The 19946-nt window shown below is 45.2% G+C and overlaps 1 protein-coding gene across 5 annotated transcripts in view; it reads right to left on the bottom strand.

The window, feature by feature from the left end:
* The window catches only part of LOC116953924 (uncharacterized), a 33933-nt gene continuing 13987 nt past the window's right edge, over positions 1 to 19946 (bottom strand). For 4 of the 5 annotated variants that reach the window (XM_032974240.2, XM_032974242.2, XM_032974244.2 and 1 more), the window contains exons 2-10: positions 17604 to 17627; positions 16121 to 16284; positions 13691 to 13839; positions 12382 to 12473; positions 11697 to 11831; positions 11126 to 11230; positions 10275 to 10496; positions 8678 to 8860; positions 1 to 6302 (exon numbers count right to left, since the gene is read on the bottom strand). In XM_032974240.2, coding sequence (XP_032830131.2) covers positions 5221 to 6302; positions 8678 to 8860; positions 10275 to 10496; positions 11126 to 11230; positions 11697 to 11831; positions 12382 to 12473; positions 13691 to 13839; positions 16121 to 16284; positions 17604 to 17627 — 2156 coding nt within the window. In that variant the 3' untranslated portion in view covers positions 1 to 5220. The remainder of the gene's footprint in view (positions 6303 to 8677; positions 8861 to 10274; positions 10497 to 11125; positions 11231 to 11696; positions 11832 to 12381; positions 12474 to 13690; positions 13840 to 16120; positions 16285 to 17603; positions 17628 to 19946) is intronic. The other variant, XM_032974243.2, reaches the window with a different exon arrangement.

Below are 19946 nucleotides of genomic sequence, written 5' to 3'. Positions count from 1 at the left end.
TCGAAGGCAATTGTTATTTTATTTAACTATGATTTACTTGTCAATATACAGAGCACACACAATGTACTGAACATTTTTACCAGATATGACAAAGTTATGAGAAACACACATGCCTGCAATTCAAGAAAACTATTTAATTACTCCTGCATTGTGTCCCTGATTCATAAGTCCACATTTCCATGTTGTTGGTATTAAAGCATAGATCAAAGCATTCAATAAACTCTGAACACCCTTTAACACAACAGCTTCAAGACTTCCTATGGAACAACTGAAAGTGCTAAGACTCCACTCCCGATAAGCAAAAGTGGCTCATTGTGCATGCGTACTACGTAAGGTTTCAAAGACATGGGCTAGAACAAATTACATCCAATACCAATATTTTCTCAAGATGGCTTTAGAGCAGTCAGATGTTGAATGTTAAAGCCCATAAAACTCACAAAAACACATTTTCATGTCCCCATTAAAAGTTTCATGTTCCAGACCTCAATTACCAAATCTCCTTTGGACTTTACAGTCTGCCAACCACTTAAAATTATTCCCTTTTAATGCGAGGCAGCCTGTGTTGCATGTTAAGGTATAGGACTCGACTTGAATCGTAACAGACTGGACACATGGTAGCTATGGATTTGCCAACGGATACGATTTCAAGTGTGGGTTTCCCAAGTGGGACTTGTGTGTCGAGCAATTTCTTCTCCCAAGATTTTGCGCCACCCCGCCACTGGATTGATCACCCATGGCTGTGAAGGCATGAATGCGTTAGATTGACACGCACTCAAGTTTGCAGTCGTGTGCAAGCGCCGAACGAACGTCTGCGAGTGGCTTCTCTGCACGTTCATGGCATGCTGTCACAAAGCACAGCACGCTTCCTTTAGAGCGGTGGGAGTCACGATTAACAGGCGAGCTTACGTGGCAAAGTGTTGTTCAAATGCTACCTTAACTACCTGTTCAGACAAATAATCTCTATAAAAGCATACTACGGGCCAGTCTCTCTCTCAAGACTGCAACCAAGTTAAAATTATGTTTGTTACATCAAGTGGATGATACCTGAAGGGGGGGGGGGGGGGGGAGACGTAAATAACACAAGCACAACTTTTATTTTAAACAAATGGGGGAAATTAGAAAGTATGTTATGAATGCAGTCCTATAACTCCTATTAGGATTGATTTAAAACAGCAGTTGTTTACAGAAAACACTTTTAGTATTTCATTTTGCTCCGTCAACTCCAATGAGTCTCGCAAAATACGATACAAATCACATTACAAGCCGCTGGAGTCAACGTCTCTTCATGAAGGCCTCCGTAATGGCCGAAATATAAAAGGCAAGTAAACCGTTTACCAGCTAAATCTACAATCTCATCCAATGTTTTTGGCCTAACTTCCACCTTTTTGTATTAACATGTAGGTTCACTTTCATGTTATCGATTTCCATGCATTACTCCAAATGCATGTGTGCGAGGCATTTTAAAATCAGGCCAGGTTGAAGGGCAGTAGTGGAACAAAACCAATAATGACAGATTTGCTTGCTTAAAACGTGTGAAAAATTGCAATGCTGTACATTTAACTTAAGTTGGAAATCACATACACCAGGTTTTAAAATAATGAATCTAAAAACATCTTCAGTGCAGGGTTAAAACCAATATGCTTTTATAGCAGAACTACCAAGATATATGAAAGGAAAATTATTATGTACAAGGCAACGCGTGTCATTTATAACAGCACGATAGTGCACCGCTGATAAAACAATACGTTGCGATGAGACAAACAGCAGAACTGCAATTTCGTTATAAAGTATTTAAAATGCCAAACTTTTCCAGTTCTTTTTAATTAAAAAAAACTTTGCACTAATTAAACAAATAAAACCTACGAAATGGCCACAGATAAGTGAAAATATGTCAACATTGATGACTGTCCCACAAATCACTCAACTGCTCACATTTGGAAGTTTAAAACACTGGCGAAACACAAGGTCCAGGTTTGAGGCTCACAATCTTAAAAATAGCTTCCAGGAGACTAGGTTCTACCTAATTTTCAAGTAACAAAAAATATAATTTGCAGCACTTATCTCCTGCTTACAGCCCGTGGTGGAAATTCTGCATTTCTATGGCGGGGGAAATTCTGTCAAGAGGACTTTCCACAAAGTGGTTCCGATTGTGAGCCGCATATTACTGCGCACCATTATAGCGTTCACCGAATTTAGTTGGTGACGTATTTTATTAAGGATGCTTTGCAAAGGTGTGAATCGGCTTTATAAAAAAATACCAACGTTTAATCTTGTGACAATCACTTAAATGTTATCACAGATGTTAACAGAGGCCCACTGTGTGCCATGCAATAGTAGCACCAGCAACAGACTAGGCGAGTTGGTGAGCATTTTCTCCAGCCAAGTATCATTATCATAAGTTTAAAAATCACAGTTGAGAGTTTAGCTCACAACCCATTATCACTAAGGGGTTAATAAAAAAAAATCATACCTGTCAACCCATACGATTTACCCATATTCTTGTACAGGGAAATTGAGTTCAGGTTCAGGTCCTTACGGCATACAGCCGTTTCAATAGGGGCAAGGAAAATTCGATTTGTTTTTGTATCTCCCTTATGATGGGACTTTTTAGGATTAACGTTGAGATTCATAAGGGCACGGTGTGACCAATAAGGTCTGAATTTGGTCTGCAATAAGGTAGGCACTGATAAAGGGTTGACAGGTATGTAAAATAACTGGTTTGTGGAACGTTGACAGTATTCTTAAGTAAACACCGAGGAATGTGGAATTTCTACCACATGACACCGGGCTGCCAAATGAGAAGAGTCTTGCCCTAGTGGACCATTTTGCGTGCTTGCGTAGAAATCGGAGTAATGTAGCATGAAAACTGGCCTCAAAAGAAATAAATTAAACAGCCGCAAGATGGTTTGCAACCGTTGCTACGCTCGATTGCCTGCAATGCGTCGACGATTTCGTCTAGCACAACATCCGAGTGACAGCAACGGTGACGAAATTTCAGCCGTGTTCGATTGATTCAGGTTTTAGCACGAGTCTTGCCATGTATGCCCACGTTGCTGAGAGGAGAAACCGGTTCCATTTCTCATTACAATTTTTTTTCAATGCGCCAAAATGGCCCCCCCATGCTTATACAGCATCGACAATAAAAATGTACGTTGCAACCCGTGGTCTGATGATTTCTGTGTTTTAGTTTGTCAACGTGTGCACGTTCAGCGTTTTCACACGCCACGTGCATGCGATTATCAGCGCTTTTCCTGTTGTATAGAATCTTACAGCTGTGTTTTTAAATTTGATGGCTTATTCAATCGACATGCTCTGAATTCTTAAAAATTTTTGCAAGAGTATTGAACACCACTGACCATCATCGCCAACCACCACAGTCCACAATTAAGACATATGGCAATAGTATTTACACAAAATGGCCTTAGCACACGTGAGCGCTCTTACACTCGCACCGTGTATGCGGAACTTAGTGCCTTAAAACACCAGTCAGCCATGCAGCGGAATTCCTAAAAACTAATGTCAAAACATAGTAAAGCAAAGGATTTAACAAAATGGGATTTTTTTTAAACCCAGTGTTCTTTACTTATGGGACGGTGCTTGATAAGCCTGGCTGGGTAGTGCTGCATGGCTGTGGTTAGAGTTCCCATTAAACAAAAGGATTTGTGAATACAAATTCTGGTGGGGGGGGGGGTCAACTCGGCTCATTACCCACCCCTCGGAGGTCGAAAAAAAGTTGTTAAATCTGGGCTGGATTTCCCAGTTCCACCCTCAATGTACGTGATAGATTTGAAGAGAAAAGCAGTCGGGTTGACGATTGATTCCAGAACTCGCTGGTTAAGTTCAGACCACTCAATAAGTCCGCAATAGGTGGCCACGTTATCACTCTATTATCACTACTACCATGGTTACAGTTCTTGTGATCTTCATTCATTAAAGTTCTCCACTCAATATGCTGCACATGCTTGTGGGAGCTTCAATTCAATTCCGTTCCTGAAGAAGTTCCTCGTATTTGGAGCGACACGTCGGACATCGTGACGAGCAACAACACGGCACAACATAAATACACATCGGAGAGGGCTGGTGGAACAATGCACCCAAGTCTTCCCCAAACTGGGTTTTTGAAAGTTAACCTTTTAGATTCTCAGTCTAAAACTCTATCCAGTCTTGCCCATATGTACGATTTGAAGAGATAATGCATTATCCTCAAGTGTGACAGCTCACAAGAAGTCAAAGGATTTGAGTACCTTTGTGTTTTCTATACATCAGCAGAGGGTAGCAAAAGACAATTATGCTCAGTATAGCTCAGCATGTAAGTATAACAGTCTTTATACCATAAAAGTGGAAGTAGTAGTCTCCCTCTATCAAGGGACTTGAACTTAACTTCCCCACGATGCCTTTCAACAAACTGCAAGATTCCCACACTTTATCCTACCACAAGGGAACCTACGATGATCATCCGGCATGGATGCTCTCCACGTTAGTGGCGGCGGGTCCTCATAGGTACCAGTGGATGAATAAAACGTACAGCCACTATCATCGCAGCGCAGCGCATACTACGGCAGCCCGAAAATACATCAGAACAACAGGCCATGAATATTCGCGACTGTACGACAGCGAGGCAAAACTCCGGGCATGACACACACACACACACCTCTGTAACCCGGAGCTTCGTGGAGGTGGGGTTGTTGGGGCTATATAGAAATCACACGACCGTCAGCTGATCAGGATATTGCAATACCACAAAAGCGACTTTGTAGTTTCTTAAAAATGTGTGCATTATTTTTTATCTCTAAGCACGCACCTAAAAAAAGTAAATGGCCAAACATATGAAGGCATGACACTTTTAAAAAGTCCTGCGATTCATTGATAATTCCCAAATAAATCAATGTATCTTGCTTCCAAATAAAACTGGCCATGTCGTGGGTGCTCATCTCCGCTTCAGTCATGAGCCAGTTTTCCGAGCCCAGTGGTGCAAAGTAGATTCCCATGCCCGGTGTGCGTTTTAATCCGACAAGATGACCACCATCAAATTCCTAATGAGCAAGCCAAGCAGGTAAAAAAAAAATCAGCCGAGTTGACGCCGAATCATATTTTCTCAAACTCGTCACTCATCCAACTTGCGAATACGACCACAGCCGCCAACACCCCAGGCTGTTTTCCTATAAATAAAGGCCGTTTACCGCCATCAATAAACAACCATTCACGGGCGGCGCCATTTCTCTACAAGAATCCGTCAGCGCTGCCCACGTTGTTGGTCATGTCCATGGTCACCGTCTCAAGCAGCCGGTTGAGCTCAGCGCTGTCGAGCCGCTCCAGGCTCTCCATGCGCATATCGTCGGGAAACGACAAGTAGCCGGGTCCCAGGCCGGAGCCAGTTTGCCCTGCCAGGTACGCGGCTCCCGGCGCCTGCAGGGACTGATCGGGCGCAGGCGAATGCGAATGTATTTGTGACTGTGCGTTCACTGCACCGCCGGACCAAGCCGGCACTTCCCGCCCGTCGGGCGAATTCGTCGCAAAGTTCGCCTGGGCGGCACCGGTCGCCGCGGCCGTTTCCGGGGCAGTGGCGCCATCCTGCTGATGACGCATGGAGTGCTGGATGATGTTGAGCACGTCGGAGATTTGCTGCTGCGACAGCTGACTCACCGATGTCGTCTGGTCCGGGTCGGGTGTGCCGGCGGCGGTTGTGGCGGCGGCGGCGGCCGTGGCGGCGGCGCTGGTGAGCGTCACGTGTTGCGCGGGCAGCGTTGGCGAGGCCGGTGTGGCGAATATCACCAAGTCTTCATTGGGCACGAACGGGTACATGTCGTTGCCGAGGAATTCAAACTCGCTGAAGCTCATGGCCGTCAGGCTGTCGATGCCGCCCCCTGTCGCGGCAGGCATGTCGAACGACGTCAGGGGACTGTGGTTCTCGGCAGCCCTCGATTGCGCCGCTGCTGCTGCCGCTGCTGCTGCTGCCGGTGGCCGTACAGGGTTCAGCTCGGTGACGTTGAGGCCCTGCATGTCAGCGGCGAGCGCGCTCTGCGAGTAGTGGCCGCCGCCTGTGCCAAGCACGAGCACGGAGCCGACGCTGGGGCTGGCGCTCACAGCCACAGAGCTCTGGCGCGCCGTGTGACCGGGCGATGGCGCCTTTGATGTTGCCGCGGGTAGCAGCAGCGACAACGACGACGAAGGCATAGCGGGATGGACGGATGGCGCGACGGTGACGCCGCTCAGGGAGGGCTGCGCGTCGTAGCCGGCGGAGGCTGGCGGCGTGCGTGGGGAGGAGACGAAGCCAGCACCCCGCATGAAGGAGGCTTCTTGGGCTGAGACAACAGAGTTGCAGGATACGCCGATTTGTAAGATCACACTTTCACTTTGATAAGCGTCTCCTCAATCACATAGTCACTGGGGCAGCACTCGGTGGCAACGGAGGCCCTGAACAGGTGGTAAAAACTCTGCAAGATGACTGCTGCGGACTTTACAGAAAGCGGAAATAATGTAAATGTATCAACAAATATTATTCACCCAGGCGGGACGATGGTCCTTGTAAAACCCTCAATTAACTGCGCTCTACACAGTGGCAAGCTGACTGGAGTAACTAGGCCTGAATGCAAGGATAATTCCACGGTTTTGGGCGCGAGTATTAATTAGTACGATTACAAAGTAGCTTTTTTCCCTTGAGCAGAGTATGTCAACCGACTAATTTACAACTAATGCATCCGCCATTCTTGATCAGCGCTCATAAAATATGATGGCGTCCGACATACTTAGTAACTTATTAATCCACACTGGGATGGTAATGGTGCATTTTCATTTATGTATTAAACCATTCAAGTATTTCATATAGAAGGCATATTTTCTAAAACTAGACAATTACTTTCAAAATTAAACTGCATAACTATATTTTGTGTGGTCAACTGTTTGCTGAAAATGTTGCCTAATTTGAAATAACAGCTAATTACAATTACTTTTTTCATGTACTTTCAGTAAAAATATGCCAATGTTTCCATTACCTATCTAGTGGTAAAAAAAAATAATCGGTGCATTATGAGCATTTCATTAAGACGTGAAAAATGTCCCTCAATCTTCAAGGCGTCCAAAATCCAACGGCAATTTCTTTACAGCTCAGTAAGATTTGAAATGCTACCACAAGCACCACTAGGCAGCCGCACTTATCTAAGTTTAACATCTACAGCCAGTGACAAATTCAACCGATTGTGAAACGGCAGTCCACAGGTATCAAACGACGCACACAGCCCATAGAGATACAAAGGCTGTTGGAACAGGTAACGTTAGCAAGCATAGTTCAAGGTCGACACGGCACGCAAGAGGGTGTGTGTGCGGGTGGTGTGGCCAGCTTTTCACTCTGCCACCTTCGTCTCCCCAGTGCTGATATTTACACAACACACCAGGTACTTGATAAGGTAATTAAAGCTTTCGTGACTGCATAAAATTACTCATTGCACCCCAAACCTGTTCCCCCCCCTCCCCCCGCTTCTGTGTATATGCAAGATGTGCTGTTTTAGAGCTGCCGCAAGATGAGCTGCCACTCTCTTTCTGGCCCCCACCCCCAAACCTTATATCCTATTTAAGCTGCTGTTCATCCCTCTCTCTCTCCTTGCCTCTCTGTCCGTCTTTCCTACTGACCATGCACCTCGTATTTTCACTGTCTATGCTGTTTTTTTGCAATCCAGAAGTTGAACACGAAATTTAACACTTCTGAAATTCGTGGTCCGTCAGGAAGTGTCTAACTGTGTTGTTGGCCTGATTGGTTGTGCTTCACATAATGTTTTTTAGGTTTGTTAAATTCTCGTCTCTCATCTTTTCTGTTGTATTTACCTCCATGATTTGTTCTTTCCATGATTTGTTCTTGACACCTGATGAAGATCCCTTGTGTTGTGATCGAAACGTCGTGATTGTTTTGTTTTAATGTCATTTTATTGTATTTCTACATACGTGACTTAACCGAAAAAACCAATGAGTACACCAGGTACTTATAAGTTCAGATTTTTGCCTCTGATATCATCCAGGTTGTGGTAATCGTAGCACAGCGCACAAACTACTCCTCTACTCCTCCCCACACTACTTAGCCTTTAATAGACTGTTGGCGCGAGTGTTGTTAGCGAGCACCTATTTAGGACGGCACGGCACACGATGGGGGTGTGTAGTTGGCACCATGCCAGGCTGCGTTTGTCTCCCCAGTGCTGATATTTACACATCGCACCAGCTGAGACGACCTAGGGGAGACCCAGGACTGGTTCAGATGATCGTCACTCGTGTTGGCTGCGAGCGGGAATCGAATTCGGGTGACCGGGTTTGTAGCGCAGCGCACGAACCACTACACACTGCCACTCCAGTGATGGTCATCTTCTGTGGGGGTGTAAGCCATGAACATTCTTCAACTCCTATTGATGAGGAGGCGAGGAATGGCACAGAGACAAGGATCCCTCGTATAGCCTTAAAAGATTGTTGGGGCAAATGCTGTTAGCGAGCAACTATGAAGGCCAGCACAGCACACGGGGGGGATGGGTGGCCAATACCAAGCCTGGCTGCCTTTGTCTGCCTAGTGGCAATGTTTACACATTACCAGGTAAATTCACACAGATACATATACATGCGCACACACAAACCCGACAGCTTAGCACTCCCTTCACACTGCGGTGTTGGTGGTAGTGGGAGAATGTGTGTCAAGCCGTACTTTTATCTTGAATCTTCTGGCGGAGAAGCTCCTTGGACTTCTGCGAACTGGTAGTGCTCACAGCCACCTTCCTCTCTGCAATATTCCCAGACGGAGTCCCGAGACCGGTGATGTTGGTGCTTTCCAGGAATTTGTCAAACGAATCGGCCTTTCGCTTGCGCTTCTCCTGCAGCTTGTGGGGATCTGACAGAAGTGCGATAACGAAAACATAACGTGATACACACAAGTCAGAGGCAGCCAGGTCAGTAAAAGTGGCTTGTACTCATTGCCCAAGCACAGAGACGGCACCGCTGAGATACTGAGTTTGAATCCATGTTTCAGCCATTTGTGAATGGAGTTGAAAGCCTCAGTTGGATCACAAATGCATGCAACCAAAAATCTACGGATTCAAATTTGGATTTTAACTTACATTGCCACACATCTCTTGTGAGGACTACAAATAAATGATTCATTGCCTTGCAATAGAACATATAAAAAGGTCAGTTTAACACGGAGGCTTTCGCGACCAATATCATCTATAATAGAGGTTTTTGTGGGTTAAACGGCGTATACATATAAATGTGTTGATAAAACCCGCCACCACCCGACACAGCAAACTACTAAGGGTTGTCACGTAAACAGAATATGCCAATTCGTCACTAGTACAGCACACCGGTGTGTTGGAGAGCCAAGATTGTAAATGTTGCGACACAAAAGATACTAATTTTAAGGCTTAATCGACCGGGGTGATGCACAGGAAAAATTTAGATAATCACCACTGATGTGAGCCATGATCGGAAATAAAACCTAAGCACACTGCGTGAAACACCATTCCCCACGTACGCATACACACAAGCACACACACAAATCCTCCCGTTGCGTCTATTCCCAAGTCCCTGTAACCTTGCTCATGTCAAGAAACGTATATCGACCCTCCCCTATGACACCTTGATTAGCGATGTATGTTGCTGGCCACTTGGTGATTTTGGGCCTGTGCTCACCAACCACAATGTTGTCCATCCCCCGCACCTCCGATTAGTACGGTTGTCTACGTATGGTGCCTAAGAAATTAAACAAAGTAGATCAATTATCCGGCGGCTTCAGGGGGGGGGACGCCGGATTTTCAAAAACACCGGATAATCACGAATCATTACTTGAAATATCTTATTTTTGCACATTCTTGTATGACATGTTTTGGGTGTTGTGTTTTTAGTGTTTTAAATTTGTTTACGACATGAAATTGGCATAAACATACAAAGACAAAATTTATATCCTACTTTAAAAAGTTACTGTTTACTATACCATACTTACCACTCCAATCTTGAAAACTCTGCATGGGATGTATACACGTGCAGTATTATCATTGTTTTCAGTTGTATGTAGTGTATAATGTACTGTACCAAATATTTAACACCGAAATCAAGTATAGCTACTTTTTTTGTCACACACACGGTGCTGATCGCCGGACTAGTTACAGCCTTTGGAGCGGTTTTGCAGGTTTCGCCAGGACCACCGGATAATGTTGGAAGAAGCCGGATAATCGATGATCTTGCAAACGACCATGATGATAAAAAAAAAAACGCGCCATCCCAAAATGCGTCCGATCGGCAGGACGCACCGGGATCGACTGGGATGTAGCGGAACTCGATCGGCTCGCTGGCTTCTCCATCCGACGGCCGTCGCAGCTGCATGCGCACGCTGGCGGGACGCGTGATGCCCGGGTCGCGGTACGCCGGTGTGCGGAACACGATGGCCACCTGCCGGTGGACATCGGCCTGCGAGAAGCTGCCGCGCGACTCCCAGCTGCCATCCGGCTCGAAGAAGCGCACCTCGATGTCTTCTGCTCATTGCACGCGGAAACGAAGGAAGCTCAATTACGTTCTCAGTAAAGAATGCTTTTTTTTTTGACGCTCGGTGTTGCTGTCCACTGGGACTTCGTGATTCTTAACATCGAGCGTGAATTGCCAAATGTTAAGAATGACGAAGTCCAGTGAATGGCGACACCGACAGTCAAGATGCAAAGACAAGTGAAAAGTGTTGTTCTGCATGATACGATTCCTAAATCGGCTCCACTGGGTATGGAAATCCCATCTTGAAAATTCTTGCTACGAGCAACACAAATGATGAATGATGTTGATTCACTCTTCAACACACCGGTGGGCTAAAGTAGTGAACTATTTGTCCTTTGTAAACGTGACACATTTTTTACTGTTTGGCTGTGTCGGGTGGTGGAGGGTTACGACACATTTATAAATAACGCGATCTAACCCAAAAACCTTTATTATGAATAATATTGGTCGCGAAAGCCTACGTGTTAAACTGACAAATGATAAGCACTACTAATAACACCATTGGTAGCAACAACAATTTTCTTATAGCAACATCAATTATATTTATATGACAGATGTGATCTTTGAATCACAACGAAAACGAGGCTGGGGGGGGGGGGGGGAGTACATCCATACTGACCTTTCTGAACTTTGTCACACAAAAGGAAAACCTCATCCCCACCACGTGCACTGCCAGCATTCAAGTTGACACGGCAAATTTTCAACTCCGAGACGTTCGGTGCCTCTGCAGGAAAAAAACAAGTTAGGAAAAATAATGCCTAGCTAATGGATTCTGTGACACTTAAAAAAAAGTGCTCGTCTTTTATCACTAGGAAAGCGGGTGACTGGTCGCGATCGGAGCAAAAAGAGTACTCATTTTTTGGGTAACCATTGATAAAATATGGCCGGTTTTCTATCAGGCAAGTTATTCTTCATAACACAACGTTATATTAAAGTTTTACCCATATTGGATCTCTGCAGGCATTTTCATGTCCTCACGTTACACTGAGCTAATGCATTAAAAGCAGTGGTTTGGTATGGGGGGCCCCCCCCAAACTCAAGACCCACGGACCCCAGTGCCTCTCCCCATGTTACGCAGGTCACAATACACATCAAGGCATTTTTTTCCACGTCGTGAACGAGTGCCTTTTGTCGCCGAAAAACGTGGTACCGACGTTCCCCGGAAAGAGCTAAAGAGAGAGGCGGCTTACTCTTGTCTCTGATCTCCTGGGAGACGATGGGTGGCAGGGCAATGACGCGACCACGCTCGTGGATGAATGCCTCGAAGCAGAGCCGCACCACGTTCATGTCGATCTCCTCTGTACCCAGGGCCTGCTCCTCTGAAACTGCGGCCAGCAGACAAGGTACGTATGTATGTAGAACGTCTTTCGCACCGTACGTCGCCAACCGTGCTAACTCGGGAGGCGCGGGTTTGAGGACAACAAACTGAACGTGAAACGCAGTTTGAAAGAAATTAGTTTTCAATCTAGATTGAAAAGTGCACAGCTATAGCGGATTCCTAATATCGGTACAAAGAGCATTCCAGATGACCACGAAAGCGCATCTGAAAGCATACGCTGCAGTGACCAGTCTGCTGTGAGGATAACCAGAGCTCGCGTGATGGTTTACGCTCCTAGGCGAGATAAGCAAGGTATGTTGGTTCATTATGGCAAGCACTGTGTGTGTGTATAATGAGTGCGACCTTATGCAACAGTTTGGCAACCAGAAGCCAATGCAGCTCGGTGAGCATTGGACGGCTATGCACAAGGTACGGAGGCAATGGGCCATCCCACACGTGCTCGCGCACCCCATCTGCCTTGTTTTTTGTTGTTATAATTCTATGGCTGTAAAGCATAATAGATCGCTGGAAAGCGGGTGTACAGGATCATGCGTTACCTTTGTAAGGGTTCACGTTCTTCTGGAGTCTTAGCTTCAGGGCATCCGCAACCTCTTTCTTCTTAACGCACTGAATGCCCAGATTTTGGAACCTAGAACAGAGTTTTTGGGGAACACTGTTGAGAAACACTAGGCAAACAGGACATTATTATTATTATTGATATGAAAGACTATGCACACAGAGCGTTGTTTTGAGAACAAATTGTATCCCGCACCTCCGACTAGCACGGTTGGCTACGTACGGTGCGAGAGAGTTAGAAATACATACCTAAACACTGATATACAATTCAAAGTGTCTAATTGCTTTAACGAGCAAGCACACTGAGGCAGTGGCATAAATGTTCTTTTCAGGAGGGTTCTGCCAAGCTTTCACAGACGGTGGGACGGCGATTGCCATGTCATATTCCAAGTGATTAATTTTTGGGTCATAATTGTGAAACTTGGCAAATTGAGACCACGATGCCAGCGTAAACTGGCCTGCTCTGTCCACTGCGAATCACGTGGCGTGTATTTTGAAAGTTAATACACCCGCAAGCAATAACCAGGGTGGCCGCTGGAATCGAACTGTGAACCTCTACACAAGCGGCGAATGGAGCGCGCTCATGGCTAGGCCGCGTCACCTCCAAAACTGTGCGGTGTGAACTTTCCACGAAGCGGTACTCGTGTTATTGATTCCGGAGGGATGATAAGCAGATTCAACTCCTAACTAGGAAGTATGCTGATATATTTATTTATTGTTTTCCTGGGAAAGCCCCTCTTGAGTCTCAAGACCATGCCAATTTATTTAGTTTTTATGTGGTTTATCCTATTGTGCTGTGCCATTTTGTGTCTGGTGTGTTACGCGATGTGCGTAGCTCGTTGTATGCAATGTGATCTTTTGAGTACCGTGTGAGTGGCCGCATTGTATTGCGTGGCATTTCATGTGTCAAGTGCTGTGCGTGGTGTATTGTGTGCAGCACGTCATATGACGTGTGCTGGGTGCAGTGTTAAGTGTACAGTGTTTTGTGTGGTGAGTTAAGTGCTGTTTTTGGTGTATAGTGTGCTGTGTGCAGCATCGTCTGTGTTGCGCACTGTGTTCTGTGTGCTGCATTGTGCAGTGTGTGATCTATTGAGGGAAGTGTGTTGTATCCAGAACAGTGTGTGGCACGTTGTGTGCCCAACAGAGTGTGTCTCCGTGACGTGTGCCGTGTGCCGTGTGCCGCGTTTGGCATGTGGCGTGTTTGTACAGTGCGGCGTTTTTGTGTATCGGGTCCAGCGTGTGTGGTATGCACTGTTCTGTGCGTTTTGAGTGCAGTGCACCAGTACTGACTGCACGATGGTGACCCCCGAGGAGACGTCCACCTCGCACACACCATCCGAGCAGTCCTTCCCTACCAGGCTGTGCGGGTGAGGCCGGTGCGGGTCATTCTTGCTCACGAGCGACACGCGCACCTTGGCCGGCCCAGTGCAGTTCACCAGCTGCGGCGATAAGTCGTTCGGTCAACTCAATACTCAATAACTTAGCCTCGTGGACAAACGCAAATCTCAAACTCAACACACACATGGCAGATCGTGAGGCTGTCAACGTTAAGAATGTGACGAATCGTCCCCCCAACCCGTATCAAGATCCACATTCAAGTCACCGTCGCTTTCTAGTTTCCGCTACGCGCTCAAAACTCACCTAATTTCCATAGCTCACCCCATGACCCCTTAATCTCCCCCTCATAACCGCCACCACCGTTACTTTTCCCTCTTCATATTCTCATTATACGGCTATCGCTCATTCCTCATTCATTCAATCCATTCGTCATCATTTACTGTAATCAATTTCGCTTTCACCCAATTCACGCATCACAGATTTTTCCCCCAATGTTTGCTCTCATCTATTTCATTCACCTCATCCCCACCATTACATTCATCTGTACGATTGTTAATTTTGTGCAAAGCGCCTTGGATAAGGCGCTATATAAATTATTTTAAGATAATGGAAGTTTACATGCCGGGCGCTGTGCTAACACTTCACCTTCACGTGCAAAATCATGCCAGCGTACTGCTGTGATGTCGCGCCACCTGAAAGTTCGTCATCAACACGGCACGTTGCCGCGGTCTGACGTCATGTGATAGCGTGTCTTCATGAAAGCGCATTCGTGGAGCAAGGCATGAAAATCACGAAAGTGCTGTTTGTTTGTGGCAAGGCCCTCCTTCACTTGACAGCGCGTCGTCGAGACAGCGCGTGTTGGGCGTGATGGGGAATTATCTGGCGGTGTCAAAACGGCACATTGGCACGTTCATAGCGGCGGTAGGGCTTCATTTGGGAGGGTGTTCTTGTGGTGGGGTGCCACCTGGGAGGGTATCATCATCACCATCATCATCATGTCATGGTTGCACTTTATTTTGCGCGCGGTTGCAATTTACCTTGCTCAGTCGGTGTTAGCCGCTGAGGGCGTGACAGGGTTTCTGTTTTCATTCCTGTTGCTGTATGCTCCCCGTACCCTTCCCGTTCCGTTGAAATGTGCACTGACGCGTATTTTACCGAGGGCGATATTGGCACGTAAAATAAAAAAAATGATTGATGAAAGAAAATAAGAATAGGCTTTAACCATTCTGCCAATAAAGCAGGTATTAAGATTTTGATTTAAAGCTTTCGTGACTGCAGTAATTCATATTCTTAGCTCTTTCGGTAAAGTCACGTTGAAGGGAAACAATAAAATATTAAAATATATATAAAACAATAAAAATTCTCACGACGTTTCGACCATAACACAAACGGTCGTCATCAGGTGTGTCGGTTTGCATAAATTTATTTATTTTTAAACGGTGTATTTATTTATAAAAAAAAACGTCAGCGCCACGCGCAGCGATTTGTTATAATTCAGTAGGCTCACATGACATTGACTTTTCCAAGACAGAGGTTCTTTGTAAGCCATCTGACTACCATGAGAGATTCGTTCATGAGGCTATCCACATATACAAGCACAGAGACAATTTCAACCGAGAAGATGGATTCTGGCTTAGCAATCATTAGAAAAATTTGATAAACCATTTCAGGTCTTAATTGATTGTTCACGCTTACAGTGGCTTTCAGACAGCATACATTAATTTTTCGTCTACCCCCTCCTCTTTTCAGAACATAGATGGACTCGTCCTTCTAAATAAACTGCCAAATCGCTGCGCGTGGCGCTGACGTTTTTTTATAAATAAATACACCGTTTAAAAATAAATTTATGCAAACCGACACACCTGATGACGACCGTTTGTGTTATGGTCGAAACGTCGTGAGAATTTTTTATTGTTTTATATATATTTTATTGTTTCCCTTGAACGTGACTTTACCGAAAGAGCTAAGAATACAGGTATTAAGATGTTCAAACACCAAATAGATACCTATTGCAAGGCATCAAGTCTGCATTAACCACGCATACTTGTGGCAAAACATGCCAGCAAAAATGCTCTGATAATATTGTGATCCTGGCAAATCAGGTCCCACATATGACTGATACCTGCACATACCTGTGTTATGCCATCATCCGAGAGTTCATCATCAAGACAATATGTTGACGTATGTATGTTGACGTCTGATGGTTTCGTTGGGTGTCTCACCGTCTGAGGGTTTGTCAGGAGTCCCACCGTAATGGTTCTCACCTTAATGGTTTGTCAGGTGTCTCACCGTTTGAGGGTTCGTCAGGAGGTCACCGTAATGGTTCTCACCTTAACGGTTCGTCAGGTGTCTCACCGTCTGATGGTTTGTCGGGTGTCTCACCTTGACGGCCGGGTAGGTCTTGTTGCTGTCCGTGCTTCGATCTCCCAGGATGCTGCCTGCACAGCGGCCCTCGCACTCGTAGCGGAAGCGCATGCCGCGCGACTTAGGCTGCTCGTACACCTCCAGCTGTGGCGGCTTCATAGCCAGCATGTTCTCCAGGGCGCCTGTGCGCACAGCCCAGACATAGAGAGCAGAGTCGAACAGGCACGTTTGGGGAAGAATGACAGGGTCGTCTTGTCTTTGAATAAGATGGAACGTCCAGAGGATAAGTGACTTTGGGTTCAAATATCTCGGTCCACATTTGCCAAATTTGAAAAAAATGTATTCACTTGTCTGAATTAAGATGCACTTGTTATAACTTAGCAAAATCATTAAACTTTAGTGCAATGAGGAATTCATGAATTGGTAATGGATATATAAATATGTAGCCACTGTAAAAAGAGTTCACCGATTGGTTGATAATATTTGTGTGTGGCAAATTTTGATAGCTAATCATGGACAACATTTTGTCTGCTTTCGTTAAAAATATTAAATAAATTATTAAATTAAATCCAGATTATGAAGTGAAAATTTCCACAGGTTATCATTGACAAGTCTAAGACCATAACTAAAATAAAACAAGCTGACTACATTGACACTAATGTAGGCATAGAGGAAGGAGAGTGGTGTTAGCGAGGAGCTTAACAGGAGGGAGGCAGGAACCAGTAAATGAATTACAGACATTCATTACAGCATTCCTAAGCCTCGCACATGCTGCATCGAAGTAAATTAATCTGGTCAGGTAGCAAAGTGGCTTAAAGCACAGCTTGCAATCGGAAAAGCTCAACAGTTCAAATCGGGAGTTGACTCAACTCATCGAAGCTCATGGATTGAAAATCAATTTTGGCCAATCAACAATCACTGCGATAAGGATTTAACTCACCTCCACCCCCCCCCCCCCCGCGCTTTAGAAATGTGTAATTTCACCACTGCCCCCAGCTAGTTTTAGTGGGAAACCGATTGCACTTTTGACATTTTTGTTTTACATTCAATACAATTAGCTTAAAAGATCGAGGGCAAAAGAAGACCGCTCGCGACACCAACAAGTATTTATCACCTCGGCCTCCTCCATGGTGAAATGCAATGCCCTCGGGTGTTCATTTGTTAACGCTCCGTAAATTGATTACGCTAATTACCGAAGGTGTGACCCACAGGAAATATTTAACACTCAAGGAAAGAACAACACGTGGAGCAATTCAGCACTGCCATATATTGTGTCTAAATGCCATCGGTAAACCGAAAGGCACGAGCAAGTGTTGAAAAACGATAGAATAAATGACGATTTTACGTTAAATGAGATGGGGAAAAAGAACACTGACGTAAAATTTCACCTCCAATCTCTGCATGGGAGTGCTGCGATAACAACTTTGTATCAGTGAATGAGAAAACTAGTGCAGTGTTATGAATCGATGCAATAAGTGATGTGAAACAACACAAACCCTACCAGGATCAATGCTCGGAAAAAGCCCTGCAAGAACAAAAATTTCACATTAGCAATGACATAGTAGACGGTAACCTTATTTAACCCTCAGAAAACACTTTCATTTTTAAGTAAATAAGCTTTATTTATTCAGGCTGCAGCAATTTACGATCACTACCGCTTTTGTCGAAATAGATCTAAAAAAACACATTTACATATTGTGCCCTTGCCTTAGGAATGTGGAAATTTCATTCTTAGGCTCAGAACTGCCAACAGATATGAGCACTGCCAAGCGGTCATTTAAAGAGGGCGACAAATTCATCTTTTCATAATAACCCTTTCACGTTGCAGTTTTTCTTCCGATTCCATTCCAATGACGTACAGTGAGGGAAGAAAGTATTTTATCCCCTGCTGATTTTGTACGTTTGCCCATTGACAAAGAAATGATCAGTCTATAATTCTAATGGTAGGTTTATTTGAACAGTGAGAGACAGAATAACAACAACAAAAAATCCAGAAAAACGCATGTCAAAAATGTTATAAATTGATTTGCATTTTAATGAGGGAAATAAGTATTTGACCCCCTCTCAATCAGAAAGATTTCTGGCTCCCAGGTGTCTTTTATACAGGCAACGAGCTGAGATTAGGAGCACACTCTTAAAGGGAGTGCTCCTAATCTCAGCTTGTTACCTGTATAAAAGACACCTGTCCACAGAAGCAATCAATCAATCAGATTCCAAACTCGCCACCATGGCCAAGACCAAAGAGCTCTCCAAGGATGTCAGGGACAAGATTGTAGACCTACACAAGGCTGGAATGGGCTACAATACCAATGCCAAGCAGCTTGGTGAGAAGGTGACAATAGTTGGTGCGATTATTCGCAAATGGAAGAAACACAAAATAACTGTCAATCTCCCTCGGCCTGGGGCTCCACGCAAGAACTCACCTCGTGGAGTTGCAATGATCATGAGAACGGTGAGGAATCAGCCCAGAACTACACGGGAGGATCTTGTCAATGATCTCAAGGCAGCTGGGACCATAGTCACCAAGAAAACAATTGGTAACACACTACGCCGTGAAGGGCTGAAATCCTGCAGCGCCCGCAAGGTCCCCCTGCTCATGAAAGCACATATACATGCCCGTCTGAAATTTGCCAGTGAACATCTGAATGATTCAGAGGACAACTGGGTGAAAGTGTTGCAGTCAGATAAGACCAAAATGGGGCGCTTTGGCATCAACTCAACTCGCCGTGTTTGGAGGAGGAGGAATGCTGCCTATGACCCCAAGAACACCATCCCCACCGTCAAACATGGAGGTGGAAACATTATGCTTTGGGGGTGTTTTTTCTGGTAAGGGGACAGGACAACTTCACCGCATCAAAGGGACGATGGACGGGGCCATGTACCGTCAAATCTTGGGTGAGAACCTCCTTCCCTCAGCCAGGGCATTGAAAATGGGTCGTGGATGGGTATTCCAGCATGACAATGACCCAAAACACACGGCCAAGGCAACAAAGGAGTGGCTCAAGAAGAAGCACATTAAGGTCCTGGAGTGGCCGAGCCAGTCTCCAGACCTTAATCCCAAAGAAAATCTGTGGAGGGAGCTGAAGGTTCGAGTTGCCAAACGTCAGCCTCGAAACCTTAATGATTTGGAGAAGATCTGCAAAGAGGCGTGGGACAAAATCCCTCCTGAGATGTGTGCAAACCTGGTGGCCAACTACAAGAAACGTCTGACCTCTGTGATTGCCAACAAGGGTTTTGCACCAAGTATTAAGTCATGTTTTGCAGAGGGGTCTTATACTTATTTCCCTCATTAAAATGCAAATCAATTCTTAAAATTTTTGACATGCGTTTTTCTGGATTTTATTGTTGTTATTCTGTCTCTCACTGTTCAAATAAACCTACCATTAAAATTATAGACTGATCATTTCTTTGTCAGTGGGCAAACGTACAAAATCAGCAGGGGATCAAAGACTTTTTTTCCCTCACTATATATGTACATCATCAAAACGAAACCGGAAGAAAAACTCACATAAAATAACTTTATTGGTACCGGGCCTCCCACAAGGCAATGCAGGAGAGGGCATGTGGCACAGTTTGGCGCCAGATATCATGGAGTGCTATGCCTCTAAGTAAAATTAACGTGGAGCCGCTTTCGCGTTCAGAGATTCAGAGGGGAACGGGACCCCTCACGCTGCAACTTGCAGACGTCTCGGAACAAAAAAGGGTTAATGTACAAATACTTCACGGCAACAACGTAGCACAATGGTAACACTTGTGCCTCACAGCAGGAAGGTACCGGGTGAGATTCGTGACTGGGGTGCCTGAGTGGAGTTTGTATGTTCTCCACCTGTTCTGAATGGGTTTC

This window comes from Petromyzon marinus, chromosome 53 (genome assembly GCF_048934315.1).
Source record: "Petromyzon marinus isolate PM22_M1 ecotype Great Lakes invasive population chromosome 53, UKy_Petmar_22M1.pri1.0, whole genome shotgun sequence".
NCBI classification, from domain to species: domain Eukaryota; kingdom Metazoa; phylum Chordata; class Hyperoartia; order Petromyzontiformes; family Petromyzontidae; genus Petromyzon; species Petromyzon marinus.
The sequence above is the reverse complement of the archived record's forward strand: the minus strand, read 5'-3'. Positions and strand labels throughout refer to the sequence as shown.